We start from the raw sequence: 20109 nt of genomic DNA on the forward strand, positions 1-20109 counted from the left end.
AGAAGAATTTTTCGCAGTGACCAGCTTCCTGTGAGAGATGAGAGCAGGAAAAGCGGCCAGCCATTCCCCCCCCTATTCACTGACAGACGACATGAACATGCCAAAGACTTCCAAGAAAACACAATCGGCGCGGATCCACAAGGCTGTTTTGGGGGCCGGTCGCTGTATCGTATCGGGGTGTTGACGGAGAGCGATGGGAACATCACAAGAATGTCTTTTCACGGCCAGCTGTGCCTCTTCCAGGGGTTGACAGTTAGATGGTTAAACAAAACAAACATTTTCTCCGCAAAAGACACCTGTTCCCTTTGGAAAAAACACGGACAGGACACACATTTCCCGAAAAGAGGTCACGTGTTTCTCAGAGTAAAGAAAATTAGGGGTTATGACAGTTATGTGCATGTGTGTGTGTGCGTGTGTGTGTGTGTGTGTGTGTGTGTGTGTGTGCGTGTGTGTGTGTGTGTGTGTGTGTGTGTGTGTGTGCAGATATGCATGTCCATGCATGTGTGTGTGTATGTGTAAATGTGTGTCTGTGTGTAAATGTGTGTGTACATGCCGGGAATCGGTGTGATGCTCCAACATGCCCACCCGCCACCTCCTCCTCCTCCACCCTCGGGGAAAAGGCAGAGGCGGCGGAGCAGTGAAGCACTAAAACCCAGCGGGAGGAAGAATCAGGAGAACGCACACATCTTTACAGGGATGGATGCCTGTGATAGCCATGACAGTAAGATGGAGAGAGGGAGAGAGAGAGAGAGAGAGAGAGAGAGAGAGGTAGGGAGAGAAAGAGAAAGAGAGAGAGAGAGAGGGAGGGAGGGAGAGAGAGAGAGAGAGCGAGAGAGAGAGAGAGAGGGAGGGAGAGAGAGAAAGAGAAAAAGAAAGAGAGAGTGAGAGAGATAGAGAGAGAGGAAAGAGAGCCATGCTGCAGGCAGGACAAAATGTGCATAAGGATAAGCGTGACTGAGTGTGTGTGCGCGTGTGTGCGCGTGTGGTGTGTGTGTATCCGAGTGTTTGGATGTGAAGGGAAGCTGCAAAACCAAAGGACTGTGAACACATCAGATTTTAAAAACAAGCAACACGGAGTACCTATAAAAGCACCCAGTAATGAATATTCTAGATGACCCAAGTAGGCCAAACTCTTGTTTATTTCTTTTCCTTTCCTGTAAGATCCCTATAACAGTGAATCAAAACTCCGGGGAGAGTTTTCAGCCGGGCCAAAAGTGTGTGAGGGTGTGTGTGAGCCCCGGCACCTTAGTGTGTGTGTAATTACTCTAAGTGCAAGACTGAGGCCTCTTCCCAGCACCGCTCCCCTGACATTTACCATCTTCCCACACGGCCTCTTCTCAGAATCAGTCATACGTCAGATATGCTTTTGACATCCACCATGGGGCTCCAAAATATAAATATATATATATGACTGACACTCACTGATGGATATATGGAAGGGTTGATGGAGAGGTTCAATAGTTATGCACATTTGTCAGAGCAAAACTAAAAAGCAGGGGGGCGGGGGGGGGGCGGCAATAAACAGAAATGTTTTTCTTTGGTTCACCTGATGCTCAAGCCTGAAACTAAGAAGATTGTGGCAAAAATAGCGGGAACGGCATGAGGTCTTGGTCTTGCGGGAAGCGTGGCTGAAGTATGGGAATCCTTGAGGGGGGAACTGATGACACTTTCCACTCCCATGGACTTTCAGTGTGGCTAATCTGCCCAGCAACCCAACAACCCAGACAGCTCTCATTATTTGTTCATTGACACATGTTGGATGATCCCAACCCCCCTATCCAGCTCGTACTCCAGTCCGGTCCGGTCCTCACAGAGGTCTGGTCCCTTTCTCTGTTCCTGATTTAAGCCGTGCACTTGAGACGAGCTACAACACTCATAAAGCATCTTTAAAACTTGGGCAAGGTAGAGGTGACAAATGAACCCATTAAATCACACCGCAGAAGCACTTAGGTAATGAGAGAGAAGGGGGGGGGGGGGGGGGGGGGGGCAAAGGAGATGCCCCGACATGGCCTCACCCACACACCCATACACAGGCACACACTCACACACATACACACACAGTCATGCATTGCATTCAGACACACACACATGCACACGTATGCATACACACATGTATACATACACACACACACACACAAACACAGAAATGCACACACACACACACACACACACACACACACACACACACACACACACACAGGTGAAATCTCTCCACCTACAAATAGAATTACTATGTCTATGCCAGACTGAGGGGTGTGTAACTTCAGCTTGAAGAAGGCACTTGCAGGCTGTGACAACTTGGTCTGATATTTGTCTGACAGTGTGTGTTGGGTGCGTAGCAGGGCTGTGGCATGTTTCGTTTCAGGGCCTGTGTGGACAGTGGCTACCTTAAGGTCGATAGCTGACTGTATTTGACTTTGAGAGCGGGACGGGTTTGTGTGTGTGTGTGTGTGGGGAGGGGGGGGTAGTCATGTGAGGCCAAGCGCAACAGATAGGGGTGAGAGGGATCACCCCATTCCACCCGCTTGTCTATTTCTCCACCAGCTCTGAACTCTGTGTGTGTGTGTGTGTCCGTGTGTTTGTCCGTGTGTGTGTTTTGTTCATACAAGTGGATGTGTACGTGTGTGTGTCTATGAATGTTTCAGTGTAGCTGTTTTGTGTGTGTTTGTGTGTCTGTGCATGTGTTTTGTGTGTGTGCGTGTGCGTGTGCGTGTGCGTGTGCGTGTGCGTGTGCGTGTGCGTGTGCGTGTGCGTGTGCGTGTGTGTGTGTGTTTTGTTCATGCAAGTGGATGTGTACGTGTGTTTGTCTACGTATGTTTGAGTGTATCTGTTTTGTGTGTGTTTGCGTGTCTGTGCATGTGTTTTGTGTGTGTGTGTGTGTGTGTGTGTGTGTGTGTGTGTGTGCGTGTGTGTGTGTGTGTGTGTGTGTTTTGTTCATGCAAGTGGATGTGTACGTGTGTGCGTCTATGTATGTTTGAGTGTATCTGTTTTGTGTGTGTGTGTGTGTGAGAGGGAGGTGGGCGGGGGATGGGGGGTGGTGGTATGTGTTCATGGGTCAGAGGAACAGGCTTAAATTCCAGTGAAGATGTTTTTGGCCTTGATCACCGCGGCGATCGATTCTCAGCTGATTCGCTCTCAGATACGTCTTATTTTATTAGTGGCTTCGGCCTTCCACGGCCCCATTCGCCCGTGATCAATACCGCTGTCGGGACGGGCCGTATTTTTCTCACTTTTAGTGCCTTAACGCTATTTAACCATGTCACCTGATAAACGGCGGTCCCTCCCGAAACGCTGATTTCCTATTGATTTCTCCCCCGGCGCCCACCATTGCTCTACCCGTCACTCACATTGTTTTTATCTCCAGTTATCTGCCTCTGAAACTTGCACCTTTAAAGAGACACCCCTGGCCGTTCCCTTTTAAGCGCCGCCATTTTGAGTTTGGCAGCCAAACTGGCAGGCGGTACCAATATGCAGGAGCAAGAGAAACCCAGACAGGACAAGAATCACTGCATCAGGATGTCTTCTAATTCTATCAGTAGAAAAATTCAAATAAATAAAGAAGTTAGATTCAAATAAATAAAAAAACAGCCAAAAGCCAAACTTTAATGTTTAATGTGTTTTTAAACTTTATTCCTGATTTTTTTGATTATGAAAATGATGAACATTTCCTGAAAGTTTCTGAATGGTCTTACCCTATGGCATTTTTAATAGTTTTTTAGCTGACACAAAATGTAGAGGAATTGACACTATATTTGGTCAATTAGTCAGCAGCCAGAAAAAGTGGAGTGGGGACCCTAACTCAGTTACAACTCCCAGTGAAGCCCACCTGCTAATGTGGTTATGGACAACCGACCATCACCAAAAATGCAGAAACAGTCGAGTTGTTGTTATGTCTTCTACGAGCACTGCCATGTAACAATATTTCATGCACAATGTCTGTTCCCCTCAATTGCAATGAGAAAAGTAAGGAACATGTGAATATCAGTCGCAGACGACTCATTCTTTTAAAGACCCTTTGGACATTAAAATTCCACAGTACCAAGGTTCTAGGTCCTGGCATGTCCAGCAACACCTTCTAACAGCCACACACACACACAATTAGATACACACTCCCAGAGAGACACTCACACACCTGCTCCCATCTGTCTTCCTTCCAAACGGAATGCTTCTCTCTCTCTCTCTCTGCATTATTTATGCAAAATGAAAGCGTCCGGAGTCTCCGGTCTGAGGCCCACACACAGGCATATTGATCTCCCTTTTCCTTCAGCACTTCCATACATTTACCTACTCACCTCACCTATGCTCTCATCTCCTCTCCTCTCCTCTCCTCTCCTTTCCTCTCCTCTACTCTCATCTCCTCTCCTCTCCTCTCCTCTCCGCTCCTTTCCTCACCTATCCTCTCCTCTCCTCTCCTCTCCTATTCCTCTCATCTCCTCTCCTCTCCGCTCCTTTCCTCACCTATCCTCTCCTCTCCTCTCCTCTCCTCTTCCTCTCCTTTCCTCTCCTCTCCTCTCCTTTCCTCTCCTCTCCTCACCTTTTCCTCTCCTCTCCTCTCCTCTCCTCCCCTCCTCCCCTCCCCTCCCCTCCTCTCCTCTCCTCTCCTCCACCTCTCCTCTAGTCCCACTCCTCAGCACAGCTCGCTGTAAGTCGCCACATCATTCCAGTTTAAGGATGAATGGAGGAGTGCTGGAGTTACCCCACTAAAGAGTCCCACCACTTGATCCTACTGATACACATGCCAACTCGTTCAGGGCCTTAGTTGAGGCATGACATACACACAAGTACTGGCATCGCCCCAGTCCACGTCCTTCAAAATGTGAAAGGGCCAAAAACACTAAGTCCTCCCAAAAAAAGAAAAGAAAAAGAAAAAAGAAAACTGTCATAAGACCTAAAGTCACAGCACAGCTGCCCTTAACAAGTGATTCCTGAATACGTGGAGCGCGGCCATAAACATCTGTTATGCAGTCCAGTAATGCCACCTAGCCTGATTTTTATTAGACCTTTCAACCCTTTTACAATGGGTTAAGTGATAAACTGACATTTACTGCCAGCTCGCCAAGTTACACTGGGGCCGCACACACGGTGTAGCAGACCATGAAGGCAATAACAGGAGAGGGAGTGGGAGCAGGAGGATTTTCTATTAACACTGAGTTAGGACCGAGGAGGAGTTAAAAGGGGTTTGTTTTAAAAGGACCATATCTCTCACCTCCCTCCCTACACACACACACACACGCACGCACGCATGCACACACCACACACACACACACACACACACACATACACACACACACACCACTGCCACCATCCTGCCCCTGTGTTCCCCTTGTAACAGACACACACACACACACACACACATACCACTGCCACCATCCTGCCCCTGTGTTCCCCTTGTAACAGACACACACACACACACACACACACACACAGACACGTGCTTGGTCTCACACTCTCACAGACATCACGAGTTGCACTTTCACGTATGACTTGGAAGGTAGCCTTCCAGATTGCGCCTAAGACCAGCAGACCAGGAGCACCACCTTGTGGCAAATTGTCTCGGTGTGTGTGAGCGCCACCAGCCCCCCAGCGCCTCCACACACACACCACCATCTCATCCACCCGACCCCTCCCTCAAACCATCAGGCGGAGACCCCGGGCACATTAATCATGACCAGGGGAGTGTAAAATTCAATCGCCTCCTTCCATCCATTTCGAGTGTTCAGTCTGAAGGCCGGCCTTGTACTCACCCGCCAAAGAGAGAAAGAGAGCGAGGGAGAGAGACAGACAGAGAGAGAGAGAGAGAGAGGGAAAGAGAGAGAAAGAGAGGGGGAGGAGGGGCAGGGTAGCAGAAGAAGAGAGAAGCGGAGGAGGTGTGTGTGAGAAAATAAATAAATAAATAAATAGAGAACAGCTCTCCCTACACTTCATCAGGACCCCTACTTCATAACAAATGGTGTGTCTGTGCGGAGGAGTAGTGCCATCAGAAACGGGCGTTCTCTCTATCCATTTAATCCCAGCGGCGGGCGGCGGGGTCAGGGTGGGGAGCAGTGGGCTGCGGAGAGCCCCCTCTCCCTCTCTCTCTCTTCCTCACTCACTCCCTCTCTCCCTCACCATTCTCTCTCTCTCTCCCTCTCTCTCTTTCTTCCTCACTTACTCCCTCCCTCCCTCACCATTCTCTCTCTCGCTCTCTCTTCCTCTCTCCTCTTTCTCTCTAGCTTCGAATATGAAACTCTTTATCTCTCCCCCTCTCTTTCCTTCTGTCTCTCTGCTCCTCTCTCTCTCCCTCTCCCTCTCTCCCGCCACGGAGCAGATCGGAGCTTCCCCTCAGTCACGCTGTAAACTACCTTTTAGGAATTGTTTCTCAATAAGAAATGATCAGTCCATTTATCTGCAGCAGACGGTACTGTCTCCTCGCGCGGACCTCCAATATTTTTCGTTTGACCTGATCAGGGCAATAAACTAGACTGAGACACTTTCAATTTGTCACGGGGGTGGTGTGGTGTGTGCAGGAGGGGAGGGGCGGTGTTGGAGTCGGGGTGTGGGGGTGTGTTGCGACTAGGTGGAAAATCAGCCACTGATTGCATCCCGCCCTGAAACAGTACCGGCATGAGAACAGATGTAAAAATTCCTCCCACCTCCAAACCTTCCTTGGCAACACACATCTAGTCTACCACGCCACCTCCACAAGTGCTTAGCATTCCTTTAAATAAGGGAGAAACCATAAAAACACACACCTGCACTCACAAATATGCCCTATCCATAATCGTGGGTTTGCAAAATAAATATTCTAATGGATATTTTTTTTTTCCTCCATTATAAAATGTATTTCTGGTTAATGGCATTAACTCTTTGTTTCAGTATAGTGTCCTTTCACGAGACACTTTACTTGCCAGTCACAAAAGTACACAAGGTTAACTGTTTTCCAGGAAGACCAAACCTAGCATTAACTTCTTTTAAGCAGGCCCTAATTATTAACCCTTTGGTTATTGTTCTGGTCGTCTGCACATGGATCAATCGATAGCAAACGTTAATGCAGCTCTTAGTGTGAGGAACTGTCTATCTGAAATGGAGCTGGTACTAAGCAGTTACAAGAAACTCTATTGTTTTTTTATTGACATAATTATACATTTAATGCAATACCAAAATATCAATAGAGTGTTTAAAGACTCAGTTGTGAGACAGGCTCCATTTCACCCTTGACTGGTTTTAAGGAGGGGAAAAATTAACTGGATTGTTTTCTTTCAAAACATTTGTAAACTTTGAGCAGGACTAATTACAATGCATGCATGACTTCCCCACCTCTCGCTCACAAGACGTGTAAAAGTGTTAAATATTCTCCTGGCAGGACAAACATGTAAAACATTTTTTAAAACAGGCTCCTAAAATACTGGCATTGACACACAGAGTGGCAACCTACTGCAGTGTCATCACAAAAACAGGCGTCTATTAATCACTAATTGCTGTGGCTGTCAACCTTCATTGCATGGTGATGGTCGCACTGGCTGTTGAAGTGGAACCAAAAACAAGACGAGGAAGCCCTTAATGTAAACATTCCCAAGAAAACAAAACATCCCAGTTTAATGTATGAGCACTGCATTAATCATTTAACCGTTACCCATCCCCAGCAATTAATATGGATAGCATAGAATAGCATATCATAACTTAGATGAATTATAGCGTTTGTAGAAGCAACTGTTTCATACAAAAGTGTGTAAGTGCAACACCAAATCACCTCTAATGTCTTAGAAAACCTTGCCGTCGAATTCCATGTTTCAGAATGATAACTGAACTAATAACTAAAGGTGTGTAGATGGTTGGTGACTGACTCCACGTATCGACGGCAGGTCAAGGCCAGACGAGGGCCGGATTCGGACTGAACTGGACGTGTCCTACAACGAGTTGCTGAATGGGATTTGTCAGAACACTAGCAGGAGCTAACTGGCAGTCTGGACTGGCCCACCATGTTATTCAGGAGAGGCGGAAATTGAATGTGCCGACACAGGGCCACAGAGTGGTGCTGAAGATGAGCCACACTGTAACCCCCCCCCACCCAATAATTCTTCCACCTCCAACTCTTGCCGTGAGCTGCGGCTGGTCAGGGGTGATTGAAATTGGAATGTGTTCTCCCGGTGCTGCGTCGTAATCGTCGTCGTAGTCTCCTGGGCCAGTCGGCCAGCCGACTCGCGGGAGTCCTGAGCACGAGCTCTTCCGTCTCCGCAGAGCGATTGGAGTCCTAAGCGAGACAGTCAGGCACACTTTTTCATGCTGCCACTTTCCACTCTCTCCTCCTCCTCCCCACACACACACACCCACACACTCACGGTCTCTTCATTGAAATACTGCGTAGACTGAACAAAATTACGATTCCAATGAGGACAATTTAACGTGAAATAAGACAAAGCAAAGCGACAAATGAAGTGCACAGTAGGTAGCAGAAAATAATTTTGTATTATATTTGAGAAAACCCGCCTCTTCTAAACTTCTAACGCAATTTAGTATATTTGAATGACAGATCAGTATTGTCAATTGCATTAATAAAGCAATGACAGCCCCCATGACTATCACCAGTCAAACAGAATCCTAAAATAACCAGAGCATATCTCCTGATTTACCATCTGAGGAAAAAATCATTAAGTCCCAAGTGACAATTTCTCTACTTGGCCTGCAGTGTATAACAATCTCAGGTGTTTTAACAAAGGCTCTTAACAAAGACAATACCGATTCTACCTGGAGTGGGAAATTAACGAAAATCCGTGAGACATATGATCTGCCACAACAATGTCAACACTGACCTCTTCTGGCCAAAATGGAGAACTACAGTGGGAAAATGTGACCACCTCTTAGGCCAAACTACACTGATTGCTGAATGGACTAAATAGCTTTTTTACTTTATACAATTTCCAAAATCTAAGGCTTCAGCTTCAGTAAAGGAGGAAGAATTAAATGAATACAAAGAATGACACCACTAAAGAAAAGAAAGACAACAATACATTATACAAATATTTAAAAGGTCTGATAGAGATTATTTCCAAACATTGTTAATGACTTAAGAATATATGAATCAAGTGCCTTGTATTAATATATTCCTTGTATATATCATGTGCTTGTGAAAGCAGGAACATGGCTTTTCGGTGTGTGTGTGTGTAACTAAGATTGTGAGGTGCCACTTAGTCTGCATACGAACAAGGACATGTTTAGACAGAGGTGATAAGGGTCGAACAGTGCTTCTTCCAATCTTGTGCAAAACTTCCGTCCGTGCCTCGGACGTCAGAAATCCATCACGTGGTTATCCCTGCTGAACGCTTAACTTCTGTCTATATAAACCTTGTGCAATGGGTTTATCATTGCTTCACTTTCAGCCTTGTGCTGGGAGGGGAGCCGGATTGCAATTGTTGTTGTTGTTTGTCTAATAAATATACTTGTATGCAGCTCCGGAGTCCTGAGGTAACTAGGGTACATTTTCACCTAACAAGGTCAAATCTAGGATTCTGGCAAAAAGTTGACATTTCAGCTCGATCAAATTAACCCCACCCTTTCGAGCTTCTGAAGCAACGTGTGGACTGGCTAGAATAGTGTTTGGCTTGGTCCAAGCCGCGTTGTTGTTTCCCCAATTACAGTGCTAGGACTGCGTGCAAACTTAGCATGCACACAGGATGGACAACGAGAAGAATGTGAGGAGCAATTAGCTGAATTTGACAACAACTGTATAGGATGGCACACTGCATCTCTGAATATTGCCCAACTGCAATTGAAAACTGTTTCTTTAGGCATCACAATCAAAAATAAAAACACCACAACTTTGTTGAATGCATGACTATTTGGTTTTATTTGAAGATATCTTGAACATACCTGGGGTGTGAGAAGAGTTAAATAGAGTTTACTGACTATAATTCTGCGAAATCACATTCTGCCTGTGTTCAGACATTCTATAGATGGTAAGCCTACACACTTCTCTTTTGTTGGCAACTAAGGTCACTATGAGAATAAAACTACTTGTGAGCTTCAAAGTGTCGTAGTTTCTTCACACATGCAAGAGTATGTGGCAACACTGAATATTAATCTGATTGTAGTTGTCCTCAGCGTACCAGTATCCGCGGTGATTGGTTAGAACTACATCTAAGGCTATCCAGTGGTATGACCGCTACGTCTAATCAGATACATCTTACCATGCAGACATTAACCAATAAAGTTATAACGCTAACCTTACTGACATGAAAGCAGGTTCCAGTGGAGCTAAAAAATAAATAAATAAGTAAATCTCAACCATTGGTTTTGGCTCATTCCTTCAAAAACAAATATGGTTTCCGAGAATAGAGCTTCACCGGGGCCAAAAGAAGGAGGCAAAATAAAGGGAGGTGTCCATCGTGATGAAGGGAACTGTTAGACGCTTTAAACTTAGAAAAAAAGATGGAAAAGCACAAAGGAGTAGAGGAGATGTGGATTAATATTGCTGCTGCCTTGGAAGAAAAATAAAGTTTCATTGTAACGAAGTTAGGACATTGGGTACAGACTACGTGCACAACAGAAGAAAATCGGGAAGATGATCAACTGAAGAGTTGAGGCGTTCCGCACATCTAAATGCTCTTTTTTAAGCACCCTTTAAAAAAAAAGGATTGGCACTTCCCTTTGGATTGCTTCTCGTGCAATTGTAACTACAATTTATTTGTCCATTTCATGTACCATAGATTTATGTCCCATGAAATGTCAAATAGAATTCAATAATTTGGCACACAACGGCTAGAAAAAGGCCACTGAATGTGATAAAACACAGTGGTAGATTTCAGGGGAGAATTTCGGTCATTACTACAATGACTTTTCCCCCCATTGACTGGGAGGTAAATATGGTCTGTACATTCACAGTCCCGTCTCATACCTGTCTTTATTTTTCTTTCTTTCCATCTCTCCCGCCCCTCCCTCTTTGTCTGTCAGTCACTAACCACTCACTCCGCCTCAGGCTACAGGATAGAATTCATAATCATTTTAAAAATTCACAGTTTTTTGTTATTTCCTTTACCATTGTTCCTCAATTGTTGTACTAAACCATGCCAGAACTGAATAAAAAAGCTATTAAAAATAAGTTTTAAAAGATGCTCATGGCCAGGGGCATATGGCTTATAACCTCTAATCCCTGGACTTAAGTCTGCTCTACCTACTGTATATATACATGAGTGGGGCCAGGTGGGGTCAGAAGAGTGGACATGGCGCAGTAAATATATCATATGTATAGATATCACACATCTCTATTTACAAGAGGATGGGGGAACACAGTGTCTTTTTCTGAAGGACTTCAGAAGTAATACTTCTCCTGCTAGTCCTACATGTAGTTCCTTGTTGTGTTTGTGTGTGTGTGTGTGTGTGTGTGTGTGTGTTTGTGTGTGTAGTGTGTCAAGATTTATCTGCCCCAGACCCGTAAACTGTCTCAGGAGTTGGCCAGCACCTGGTGTGGAGTGTGTGTGTGTGTGTGTGTGTGTGTGTGTGTGTGTGTGTGTGTGTGTGTGTGTGTGTGTGAGCAGGAAAGGCCAGCCTGCTCAGAAGACCTTTGCCCTTTTGCTTCCCAGAGAACCGTGCTGAGAGGGAGAAGAGAAGAGAAGAGAAGAGAAGAGAAGAGAAGAGAGAAAGAGAGAGAGAAAAAGAGTATCAGTTGAGTCCTCACTGTTTTCACAATGCATTCACTAGTACACTCCGTAAGAAGTTATTTTTGGGACTACAGACCAAAACTTCTATTGATGCCAAAAAAAGGTACAAGCACATCACATCTCAAACACATTTCTTTTCTGTTATTGACATTTTACTCCGTTTGAAATGATTCCGGTAAAACATCCCCCATTCGTCTGGAACCCTCCCCGCGTGTGCTTCCCATCCCTACCTTGGCCTGCTTGTAGAAGTGCGGGGCCAGCTCCACCAGCCAGGCGGACTCCACCGCCGTCACGTCCCGCATGTAGTACTTGGAGGTCTGCAGCACCTCGTTAAACACAACCCTGGAGCCAGACACATCAATCATCATCATAATCATCCTCATCATCATCATCATCAGGCTAAGGGATAAAACAGGCAGGAGTATCATATCAAAAGAAGACAGCCTGCAGTGCACCCTAACGGGGATATAAGAGCACACCCTTTGAATTACCAATGTGCATGAATTGTGCTATGGGAATAAACCTGCTTTGCCTTGCCTTAGGTTCGACTACTACGGCAGGCAGGCAAGTTTAGCTGGCGATCAGCAAGTAAGCAAATTAAACACATGACTGCCTTAAGGTTCTTTTCCTTCCACACATAAATAGACTGGGGAGGGGAGGTGAGGGTGCTCACCACTTAGGAGGCTTCTCCCCATAGATGACAGAGTTGGGGTGGATATGCAGCTCGCGGTCATCGCGCAGGGTCCTGGAAAAGGGCAAGAACGAGGGAGTGTTTAATGAGAGGGAGAGGGGGTGTAGGAATAGAACCAGAGCAGAGAGGCAGAAAGATGCTTTTTAATCTTAATTTGTGTTCACTGAGTAAATGAGAATATAATGGGATTGAGACCTACAGTTAAACCATGAGGGACCCTGAACTGAACATTAACTAACTCAGAGGTGCCTTTGTCAGGGCGCGGAAAACATGATGAACCCAGATACCCACCTGTAGGATCCAGAGTGGTGCAAGCGGGCAGCATTGGCAAAGAATCCAGCCACTATGCACCTGAGGATCACATCCGGGTCACCTGAACAGATGAATACAACCAATCAGCACCTCTTAGGACACACCGCAACAAAATAACAAACAAACAAGAAGAGATGATAAAAGAGGAAGAAAGGGATAAAGGGGGAGGGGGGAGAGAAAGAGAGAGAGAGAGAGAGAGAGAGAGAGAGAGAGAGAGAAAGAAAGAAAGAAGTGCAGACCTTCGCTGGAGGTGCGTGGCACCTTGAACTTGTTCATGAGACGCCTGAGCTGCTCCCGGACCGTCACGGCCCGCATCAGGCCCTTGTAGTTCAGGAAATGATCCTGGCACCACTGGGAACTCTTCTGGTGCTGGGGACACGACACGGATGGCAAACACACAGAGGATCAGAGGACAGGTTGGCTAGTCCAGCCAGACCAGAGGTGACCATGGCTCTACATGACTGGAGTACAGTCTGGAGACTATTTTGCTAGTTGAAATTGTGTCGCATAGAAGATCAGTATTGACAAGGCTATGCCTTAAGCCTTTGCTGAAGACCCCCACTTGACTCCCGCCAATGGTTTCACCTCAGGCCAAAGGATTTCAATGCTGCTTCATCATTTCCCAAATTCTGTTCATGCTGTAACCTTTCCCTGCCACAGTTAACTCTGAGGGGACAACACTCCAGGTCCCACAGCTCTACTGCAGGCTACACCATGCTCTTGAGTCAGGGGGGTAATCATCTGGTATTACTTCACCACATTCCACAGAATACGAATCACAATCTGCTGTGAGACTATCTGCTACAACATTTACTGCCAACGACTCTGCAGTCATCGATCACAAACAATATATTGACATCATTTGAAAAAAAAATCCTTATCCACACATTAGCTTGCTCAGCTGTCAGTCACATACCTTGATGAAGGCCTCATAGACGTTGAGCATTGTCAGATGGTCACCTTCGGCCACTGCAAACTTCCTGTGCTCCCTGGCCTATGGCAAGCAGTGAAAGTGAGACACAAAGACACACAAACATAAACAAACACACACAGACACAAAACCACACACACACGCACAGAAAGACAGACACACAAACGTTCACATATACACAGACACCATCAGCACAGACACACACACAGGAACAGATGGAGCAGTGAATATTGCTTGTGGGAAGGTCACAGACGAGCAGTGTTTTGGTGGGAGACAACAGGGAGAGCATGACAGAGGTCACACGACGGAGGTGGCATTGAACAGCTGCTGCAGCTGGAACTTTACAGGAGGAGTGAACTCGTCCCCAAACATTAAGAGATTAGGCCTCCTTCACGGAGCTCTGCTGACCAGACTGCCATGGTGAACAAAGCCCCGAAACACACAGAGACAATTACAATCAGAGTAGGACACAGAGAAGGAACACGAGCAGGGGGGAATGCACAGACAAACAAGGAACAAAAGCAGCAGAAAGAAAGACACTGTGAAACGAAAGGAAAAGAACTACTGACACTCCTTAACACACACACACACACACACACACACACACACACACACACACACAAACGCACACGGTGCACGGGACTTACTGCAGCTTTCTTTTGATTGGGATGCACTACAAAGATGTTCTGGATCTGCATCATGGCTGCTATGGTGACGATCTCCTTGGAGCAGCTGTAGTTGCCCGACTCCAGCAGCATCTTGGCGAACATGGGGCTCAGGGGGAACTCGGCCATGCGTACGCCCATGGAGTCAGTCAGGCGGCCGTACTGGTCCAGACCTGTGGAAAAACGACAGCAGCAACCGATGATTTTCAATATCTTAAGGAGGTTTAATCAAAGAGAAATACACTTGTTAAAGTAAAAAGTGTAATCTAATTTTTTCAACTCCTTTGTTTTATATTAACATGCAATGAGAACATCATGAATGGGCATCAGTTGTTTTATATGCCTATATAAATTAACATATTCAAATACAGCTATATATTCATAGATATGCAAAGATTTTACTACATTTCTATCCATCATGTATTTGGCGTCAGACCATTTAAATAATAATAACAGTTACAGTAAACAACACAGTATTATCTCCTCACCTCCGAGTGCATAGAGTAGCTCCAGGGCCTGGACCATTGACTGGGCTGGAGGAGGCTGAGAACATAAGAGACACAGATATGATTCACTGATCTGGGACATCTACCCGCACATACAATACAACCACAACCGCAAGACTCACAAAGGTTGGAAAATAATATAAGTGTAAAACGTCACATTTAAGCTGCTGTATGTAACTTTTTTAGTGGTGAAGCATCGTGTATCGTCAATATTAGTGATGGTCACCTCAATCAGAAAAACAAAACGATCTCTGGGTCTTTGCAAGGCTCTGTGATCCGCAACTGAACTTGAAAACAAGGCCTAAGTATATAAACCAATCATGGAACTTCCACAGAGTTGGGCATCCCCGCCACTCCCTACAGTGGCAAGAAGGGCCAGTATTGTGTCCAGGAGCTTTGGATTGAAGCTGTGCTGCGTACCGACAGGAAGCTGAAGCGCAGCACGTTATCTATTCCCAGAGCCTTCAGCTGCAGGATGACCGGTGCCAAGTTGGTGCGCTGCATCTCAGGCACCGTGGACGCAGGCAGCTTCTCATAGTCCTCCTCTGGAAACACACACACACACACACACACACACACACACACACACACAATGTCAGAAAGACATAAAAGGAGTACTTTTATCATAGTTGTCTGTGCCATTTCATCATTGTTTTCCCAGTGGTTTGGCCTTCTGTGGTCTCACCTGTGTAAAGTCGGAAGCATTTCCCTGGGCGGTTGCGTCCACCCCGACCAGCCCTCTGGGCAGCCGAGGCCTTAGAGATGGGGGTCACCACGAGCGACTCAATGGCCGATTGGGGATTGTAGGCCCTCAGCTTGACAAACGCACAGTCAATGACGAACACCATCCCGTTGATGGTGATGGAGGTCTCAGCAATGTTAGTTGCAACCACCACCTGAACAGAAGGGAAACTATTTTAATAAAAAAATCGTTTGCCCACAAAAGAAATTCTGTGATTATGAAAGACAGATTCATCAGTTTTCTCTTCAGTTGATATCAGAGCTTGCTCTGTGGGTTTGACTAGTATGTATCATTCACGGTCTAATTAAATAGTCGTCACTCCAACTAGTATATCTTCACCAATTACAATCACTATTTCTTCATCCTGAAATACATTTCCATAACCTCAAGGTTTATGTACACTAAAGGTTCGCAGATGTAACACAACAGAAAATAAAACTATTGCAAAGTGGGTCGGCTCTTCTGCAGCATTGAAGACAGTTCACCTTGCGCACTGAAGGGGGCATCCTTTCAAACACTTTCATCTGCTCGGTGTAAGGGAGTCCAGCGTACATGGGCAGCACTCGCAGGTGCTTTTTCATGCCGTAGCGGGAGAGCGTTCGCGCCTGCTCCGTTAACATGGATACCACTTTCTCCACTTCCTCCTGGGGGGTTAGGGGTTGGGGGGGGGGGGGGGGGGGGGGGGGGGGGGGGGGGGTTGCAAAATACAACAAGGTTGGACATCTCATAAAACAATCATCGTCTTTATTGAGAGGCCGGAATGTCTTGTTGCAGTGATCCTCTATTGCTTGCTCCTATGCACTCTCCCAGAACTGACAGAGCTCACTAACCTGTCCGGTGAGAAATGCCAGCACATCTCCATCTTCCTCAGTCTCGTGAATCTTCAGCACCGTCTCCACCGTGGCCTTTACATAATCAGGGACAGGACTAAGGGGGGGGGGGGGGGGGGGGGAGAGAGAGAGAGAAAGAGAGCGACAGAGCGAGAGAGAAAGAGAGAGAGAGAGAAAGAAAGAAAGAGGGGGGGGAGGGGGGGAGAGACATGTGTGTGTGGGAGGGGGCGTGTTGGTTAGGACAAAATGCCATACACTGCTAAATCTCAAATTATCAAACATTCAGTATTGCTTAGATTCATGGCACTTGGGTGCAAATAAAATACACCATTCAAATCTGGACTGAAACATAATGGATGTACTGTCTGGCACTATGTGAAAACCAAGCGCAGAAAGATGAGCCAAAAAGAGAAAAAGGTAACAAAAGCAGCCCAGCCAGGGCAAACACAGCACATTCAAACTGAAGTGTCTGAGCAACTTATGTAGTCCACACACACTCCAAGAGCTCTGGACAAAAATGTTCCTTCCTTTCGCTCTTCAGCTTCATGAAAGGGCTGAAAAGAGAGAGGCTCAATACCTGACAGTATAAAAGACATCCACGGGGAAGGTTCGGCCCTCAACTGTAAGAATCCCACAGGTATCTTTACTGGGGTCTCCTGAATCATTCAGATTGAAGAACTCCTGAAATTTCTGGAAAATCATATCCACAATTTTTTTTTTTTTTAGAAATCAGAAATGGAACATATGAATTCACATACCTGTTCTCAGTTTCAGTCTAATCTGCCCAAGATGTCTTCTATCCACAAAATGCTACATTTCTACCAAGGCAACCACTGTGTAACCCTTTCAGTCATAATGCATGTCTATCTGCCTAATATCCAAATCATTTTTATTTAATAACAAGCTGCAAACTTTCCTGTGTTAACCCACCGCAAAATCTCTTCAATGTATTTGAATGACTTCTGCCCCCTCCCTCCTTAGGCCCCTCTACCTCACAGTGCATCTGCATTCATCTGAACTCATCTGAATAAATCACCTTGGCATCCAGGGTAGCAGATGCAACGATCACTCGTAAGTCCCTCCGCTTCTTCTGAATCTGTCACAGGGCAGATGGAGAAAGGGCTTTATGGACAGCTTGCAATGTTTTCCTTTTATATGTTGCAATTAAAATCAAATCTGCCTATGCCATGGCACAAGTACAAAGTCACCTTTTTCAAGAGTCCAATGGCAATGTCTGTGTACAATGTTCTTTCGTGAGCCTCATCCAACATAAGGACACTAGGACAGGACAACAACACAATCAGTATCCAGACAGACTTCTCAGGCAGCCTGTTCAGATGCAGTTCAAGACCTCGCAAATGCATTCGAATGCATGTGACTCAAATAACTTGCGTCTACATTTTTTGTCAGTATGCATTTGTGATCATGATTTAAAGGAGATATGATGGTATGAGGGCGTTTTCACTTTTTTTATGAGGAACTGAGACAACATTTTACTCTGGTTGGAAAGTAATGTTGGACTAGCCTGCAAGCTCTCACCTGTATTTCTTTAGCAGAGGATCTGCCATCATCTCCCTTACCAACATCCCATCTGTCAGGAACTGAAAGACACAGACAGCTGTCAGTAAATAGGTGGGCTATATCTAGGTCTCAGGTTTTTCAGACTACTGTAAATTACATAAATGGCATTTCCCAATAAACTTTATCAGCGCTAACCACAGTAATCGGTTTAGGTCCTCAATATGCAATGAACATGCAAAATCAGGGATATCAGCCTCTTTGAAAGTGTCCTGACTGATTAACACCATCAGCTAAGGCTGAAATTGTAGTCGCTGGTCTGAGCTTAGAACTCCAAGAAATAGAACCATGTCAAAAATGTGCTCCAAAACCGTATCGCTTCCAGCAGCATAATAAAAGAAGCATTGTAAGTCCAAGGCATCATTCATAGTGGCAGCATTTTGGAGGAGCAGTACCATTTTGCAAGAGAGGTAATACCTTTATTCGAGTGGCATTGGGGTCGGAGCAATCATCAAACCTGATGGTGTAGCCAACCTCATGCCCCAGCAGTGCCCCGCGTTCCTCTGCCACGCGGTTGGCCACCTTGTGGGGCAAATGCATTGAGACTCATTACATCAGCCCAGCTGGGAAATTGAGGGTAAATCGCATTCACGTCAGTGGCAAGAACAGAAAAATACTTACAGATGTAGCTGCCACTCTCCGAGGTTGAGTCACCCCTATCACCTTTCCTTCTGCGGCCCAACCTGCCTCTAAGAGATACTGAACAAAAGGAAAAAATGTATGATGGGCATGTTTCTGAAATCTCAATAAAACATTGTAGGCACCTCATCAAGTTTTACATCAGTGGTGGTAACCAAAGTATGGGACTTAAACAGCCAACTTTAGGTCAAATTTTGAATTGAAGCTCTCTTACAGTTAAGTAGCCTATAACTAACCTAATTGGTGATGAGGTTATAGCCTACTTCTTACTTATACAATATGGTCAGGGCCTAACGTTTAGCCTGTATGTAAGAAGGGATAGCTAGCCCATAAAAAACAATGTTTGAGAAAAGCTATGCAACAGCTGACGGCAGGCGTTTATTTTTAAGTTAAGTATGCAATGAGGTGGGTGTCTCAGTCTTTGCACCATGGTTGTGGTGGGAGGGGAAGCGTATTTTTTCAAATTATTATTATTGCTGGTGAAGAAAGTTTGGGTATCACTGTTTCATATAGACACCGCTTCAGAGTAACTGCACCAGACATCTTCTAGGATTTTTTGACACCATGAAATGATTGAGTGAAGATACAAACCTGAGGTATTTGTGTGCTTTTCCCACATCCTGTCTCTCCAACAATGATCACGGTCTGATAGCTCTCCAAGAGATAGAGGATATTGTTTCTGTGCTAAAGAGAGAGTGAGAAGGGGAACCATCCGTAAGTGTGTGAGGTCACCGAGGATAACAGCACCCCCTTTGCGCAATCTTTACATTGTTAATTAGCCATTCGCTCTAATTGGTACATTTCAATGAAAAGATAGACTGTGACTCCACACTAATAACACGAATTTCATTAAACAGCCATGGTAGCAATGAAAGCGAAAACACGCAAATACCTTAAAAACGGGAAGATTCTGACGCTGCTTCTCGATGGACAGCGCAGTGTGCGGGTTGTAAATTACTGGGGAGCCAGTGGTCTCGGTCGTTAGCTCCCGCTCCTCCGAAATACCCGGAGCATCGGCTCCTGTATCATGACATAATCAGAAGAGATCAGATGTACAACACAGTCTGGGATTCGTAAAACTGTTATGAAGCAATGTCCTTTAATTATCTTCATTGACAGATTAGCTTGGCTAGCTGAACTTGAGGAGGACGCAGCTAACTCGTGTCAAACAATTCATTCACACTGTTAAGTTGTCCTCGTTATCTTGTTGAGACCATCGACAAGGTGTATGAGACTCCTCAGGACAGGGGTCCTTGATTAACTGTGTAAGATAGGTTTGACCACAGCATCCTTGCTGAGGCAACGTTACTGAAATTGCGCAGACCTAGCGTGAAGGAAAATCGGTTTGTGCAAACAGCACTGCAGAGGTGCCACCAAACCATGAAAGCGTCTTTCTTGGTGAACTACAGCACCACTTATTAAACTTATTTATGTTTTCAGTGATGCGAGGATAAATAATATGATTCCGAACATGCAGACGCTATGAAACAACGCACAACTTAATTATCGTTTGATGTATTTTCATCTTACCGGGTTTCCAGAATTTCATCGTGGACGGGGGCGCCGCCATCTTGAAACTGAC

The 20109-nt window shown here is 45.6% G+C and overlaps 1 protein-coding gene across 1 annotated transcript; it reads right to left on the reverse strand.

The window, feature by feature from the left end:
• Positions 1 to 9795: 9795 nt before the first annotated feature.
• Positions 9796 to 20109, reverse strand: dhx35 (DEAH-box helicase 35). Its single transcript, XM_080853483.1, has 21 exons — positions 20058 to 20109; positions 19420 to 19547; positions 19119 to 19211; positions 18510 to 18587; positions 18306 to 18410; positions 17850 to 17911; positions 17519 to 17588; positions 17347 to 17406; positions 16888 to 17000; positions 16311 to 16407; positions 15966 to 16124; positions 15424 to 15634; positions 15159 to 15283; positions 14721 to 14775; positions 14215 to 14405; positions 13553 to 13630; positions 12876 to 13005; positions 12616 to 12697; positions 12307 to 12378; positions 11864 to 11975; positions 9796 to 11564 (listed from the first exon to the last, which is right to left on the reverse strand). The coding sequence occupies exons 1-21, from the start codon at positions 20095 to 20097 to the stop codon at positions 11526 to 11528; spliced, it is 2100 nt and encodes a 699-aa protein (XP_080709609.1). The 5' UTR covers positions 20098 to 20109; the 3' UTR covers positions 9796 to 11525.

The sequence above is a fragment of the Sprattus sprattus genome (genome assembly GCF_963457725.1).
Source record: "Sprattus sprattus genome assembly, chromosome: 16".
Lineage (NCBI taxonomy): Eukaryota > Metazoa > Chordata > Actinopteri > Clupeiformes > Clupeidae > Sprattus > Sprattus sprattus.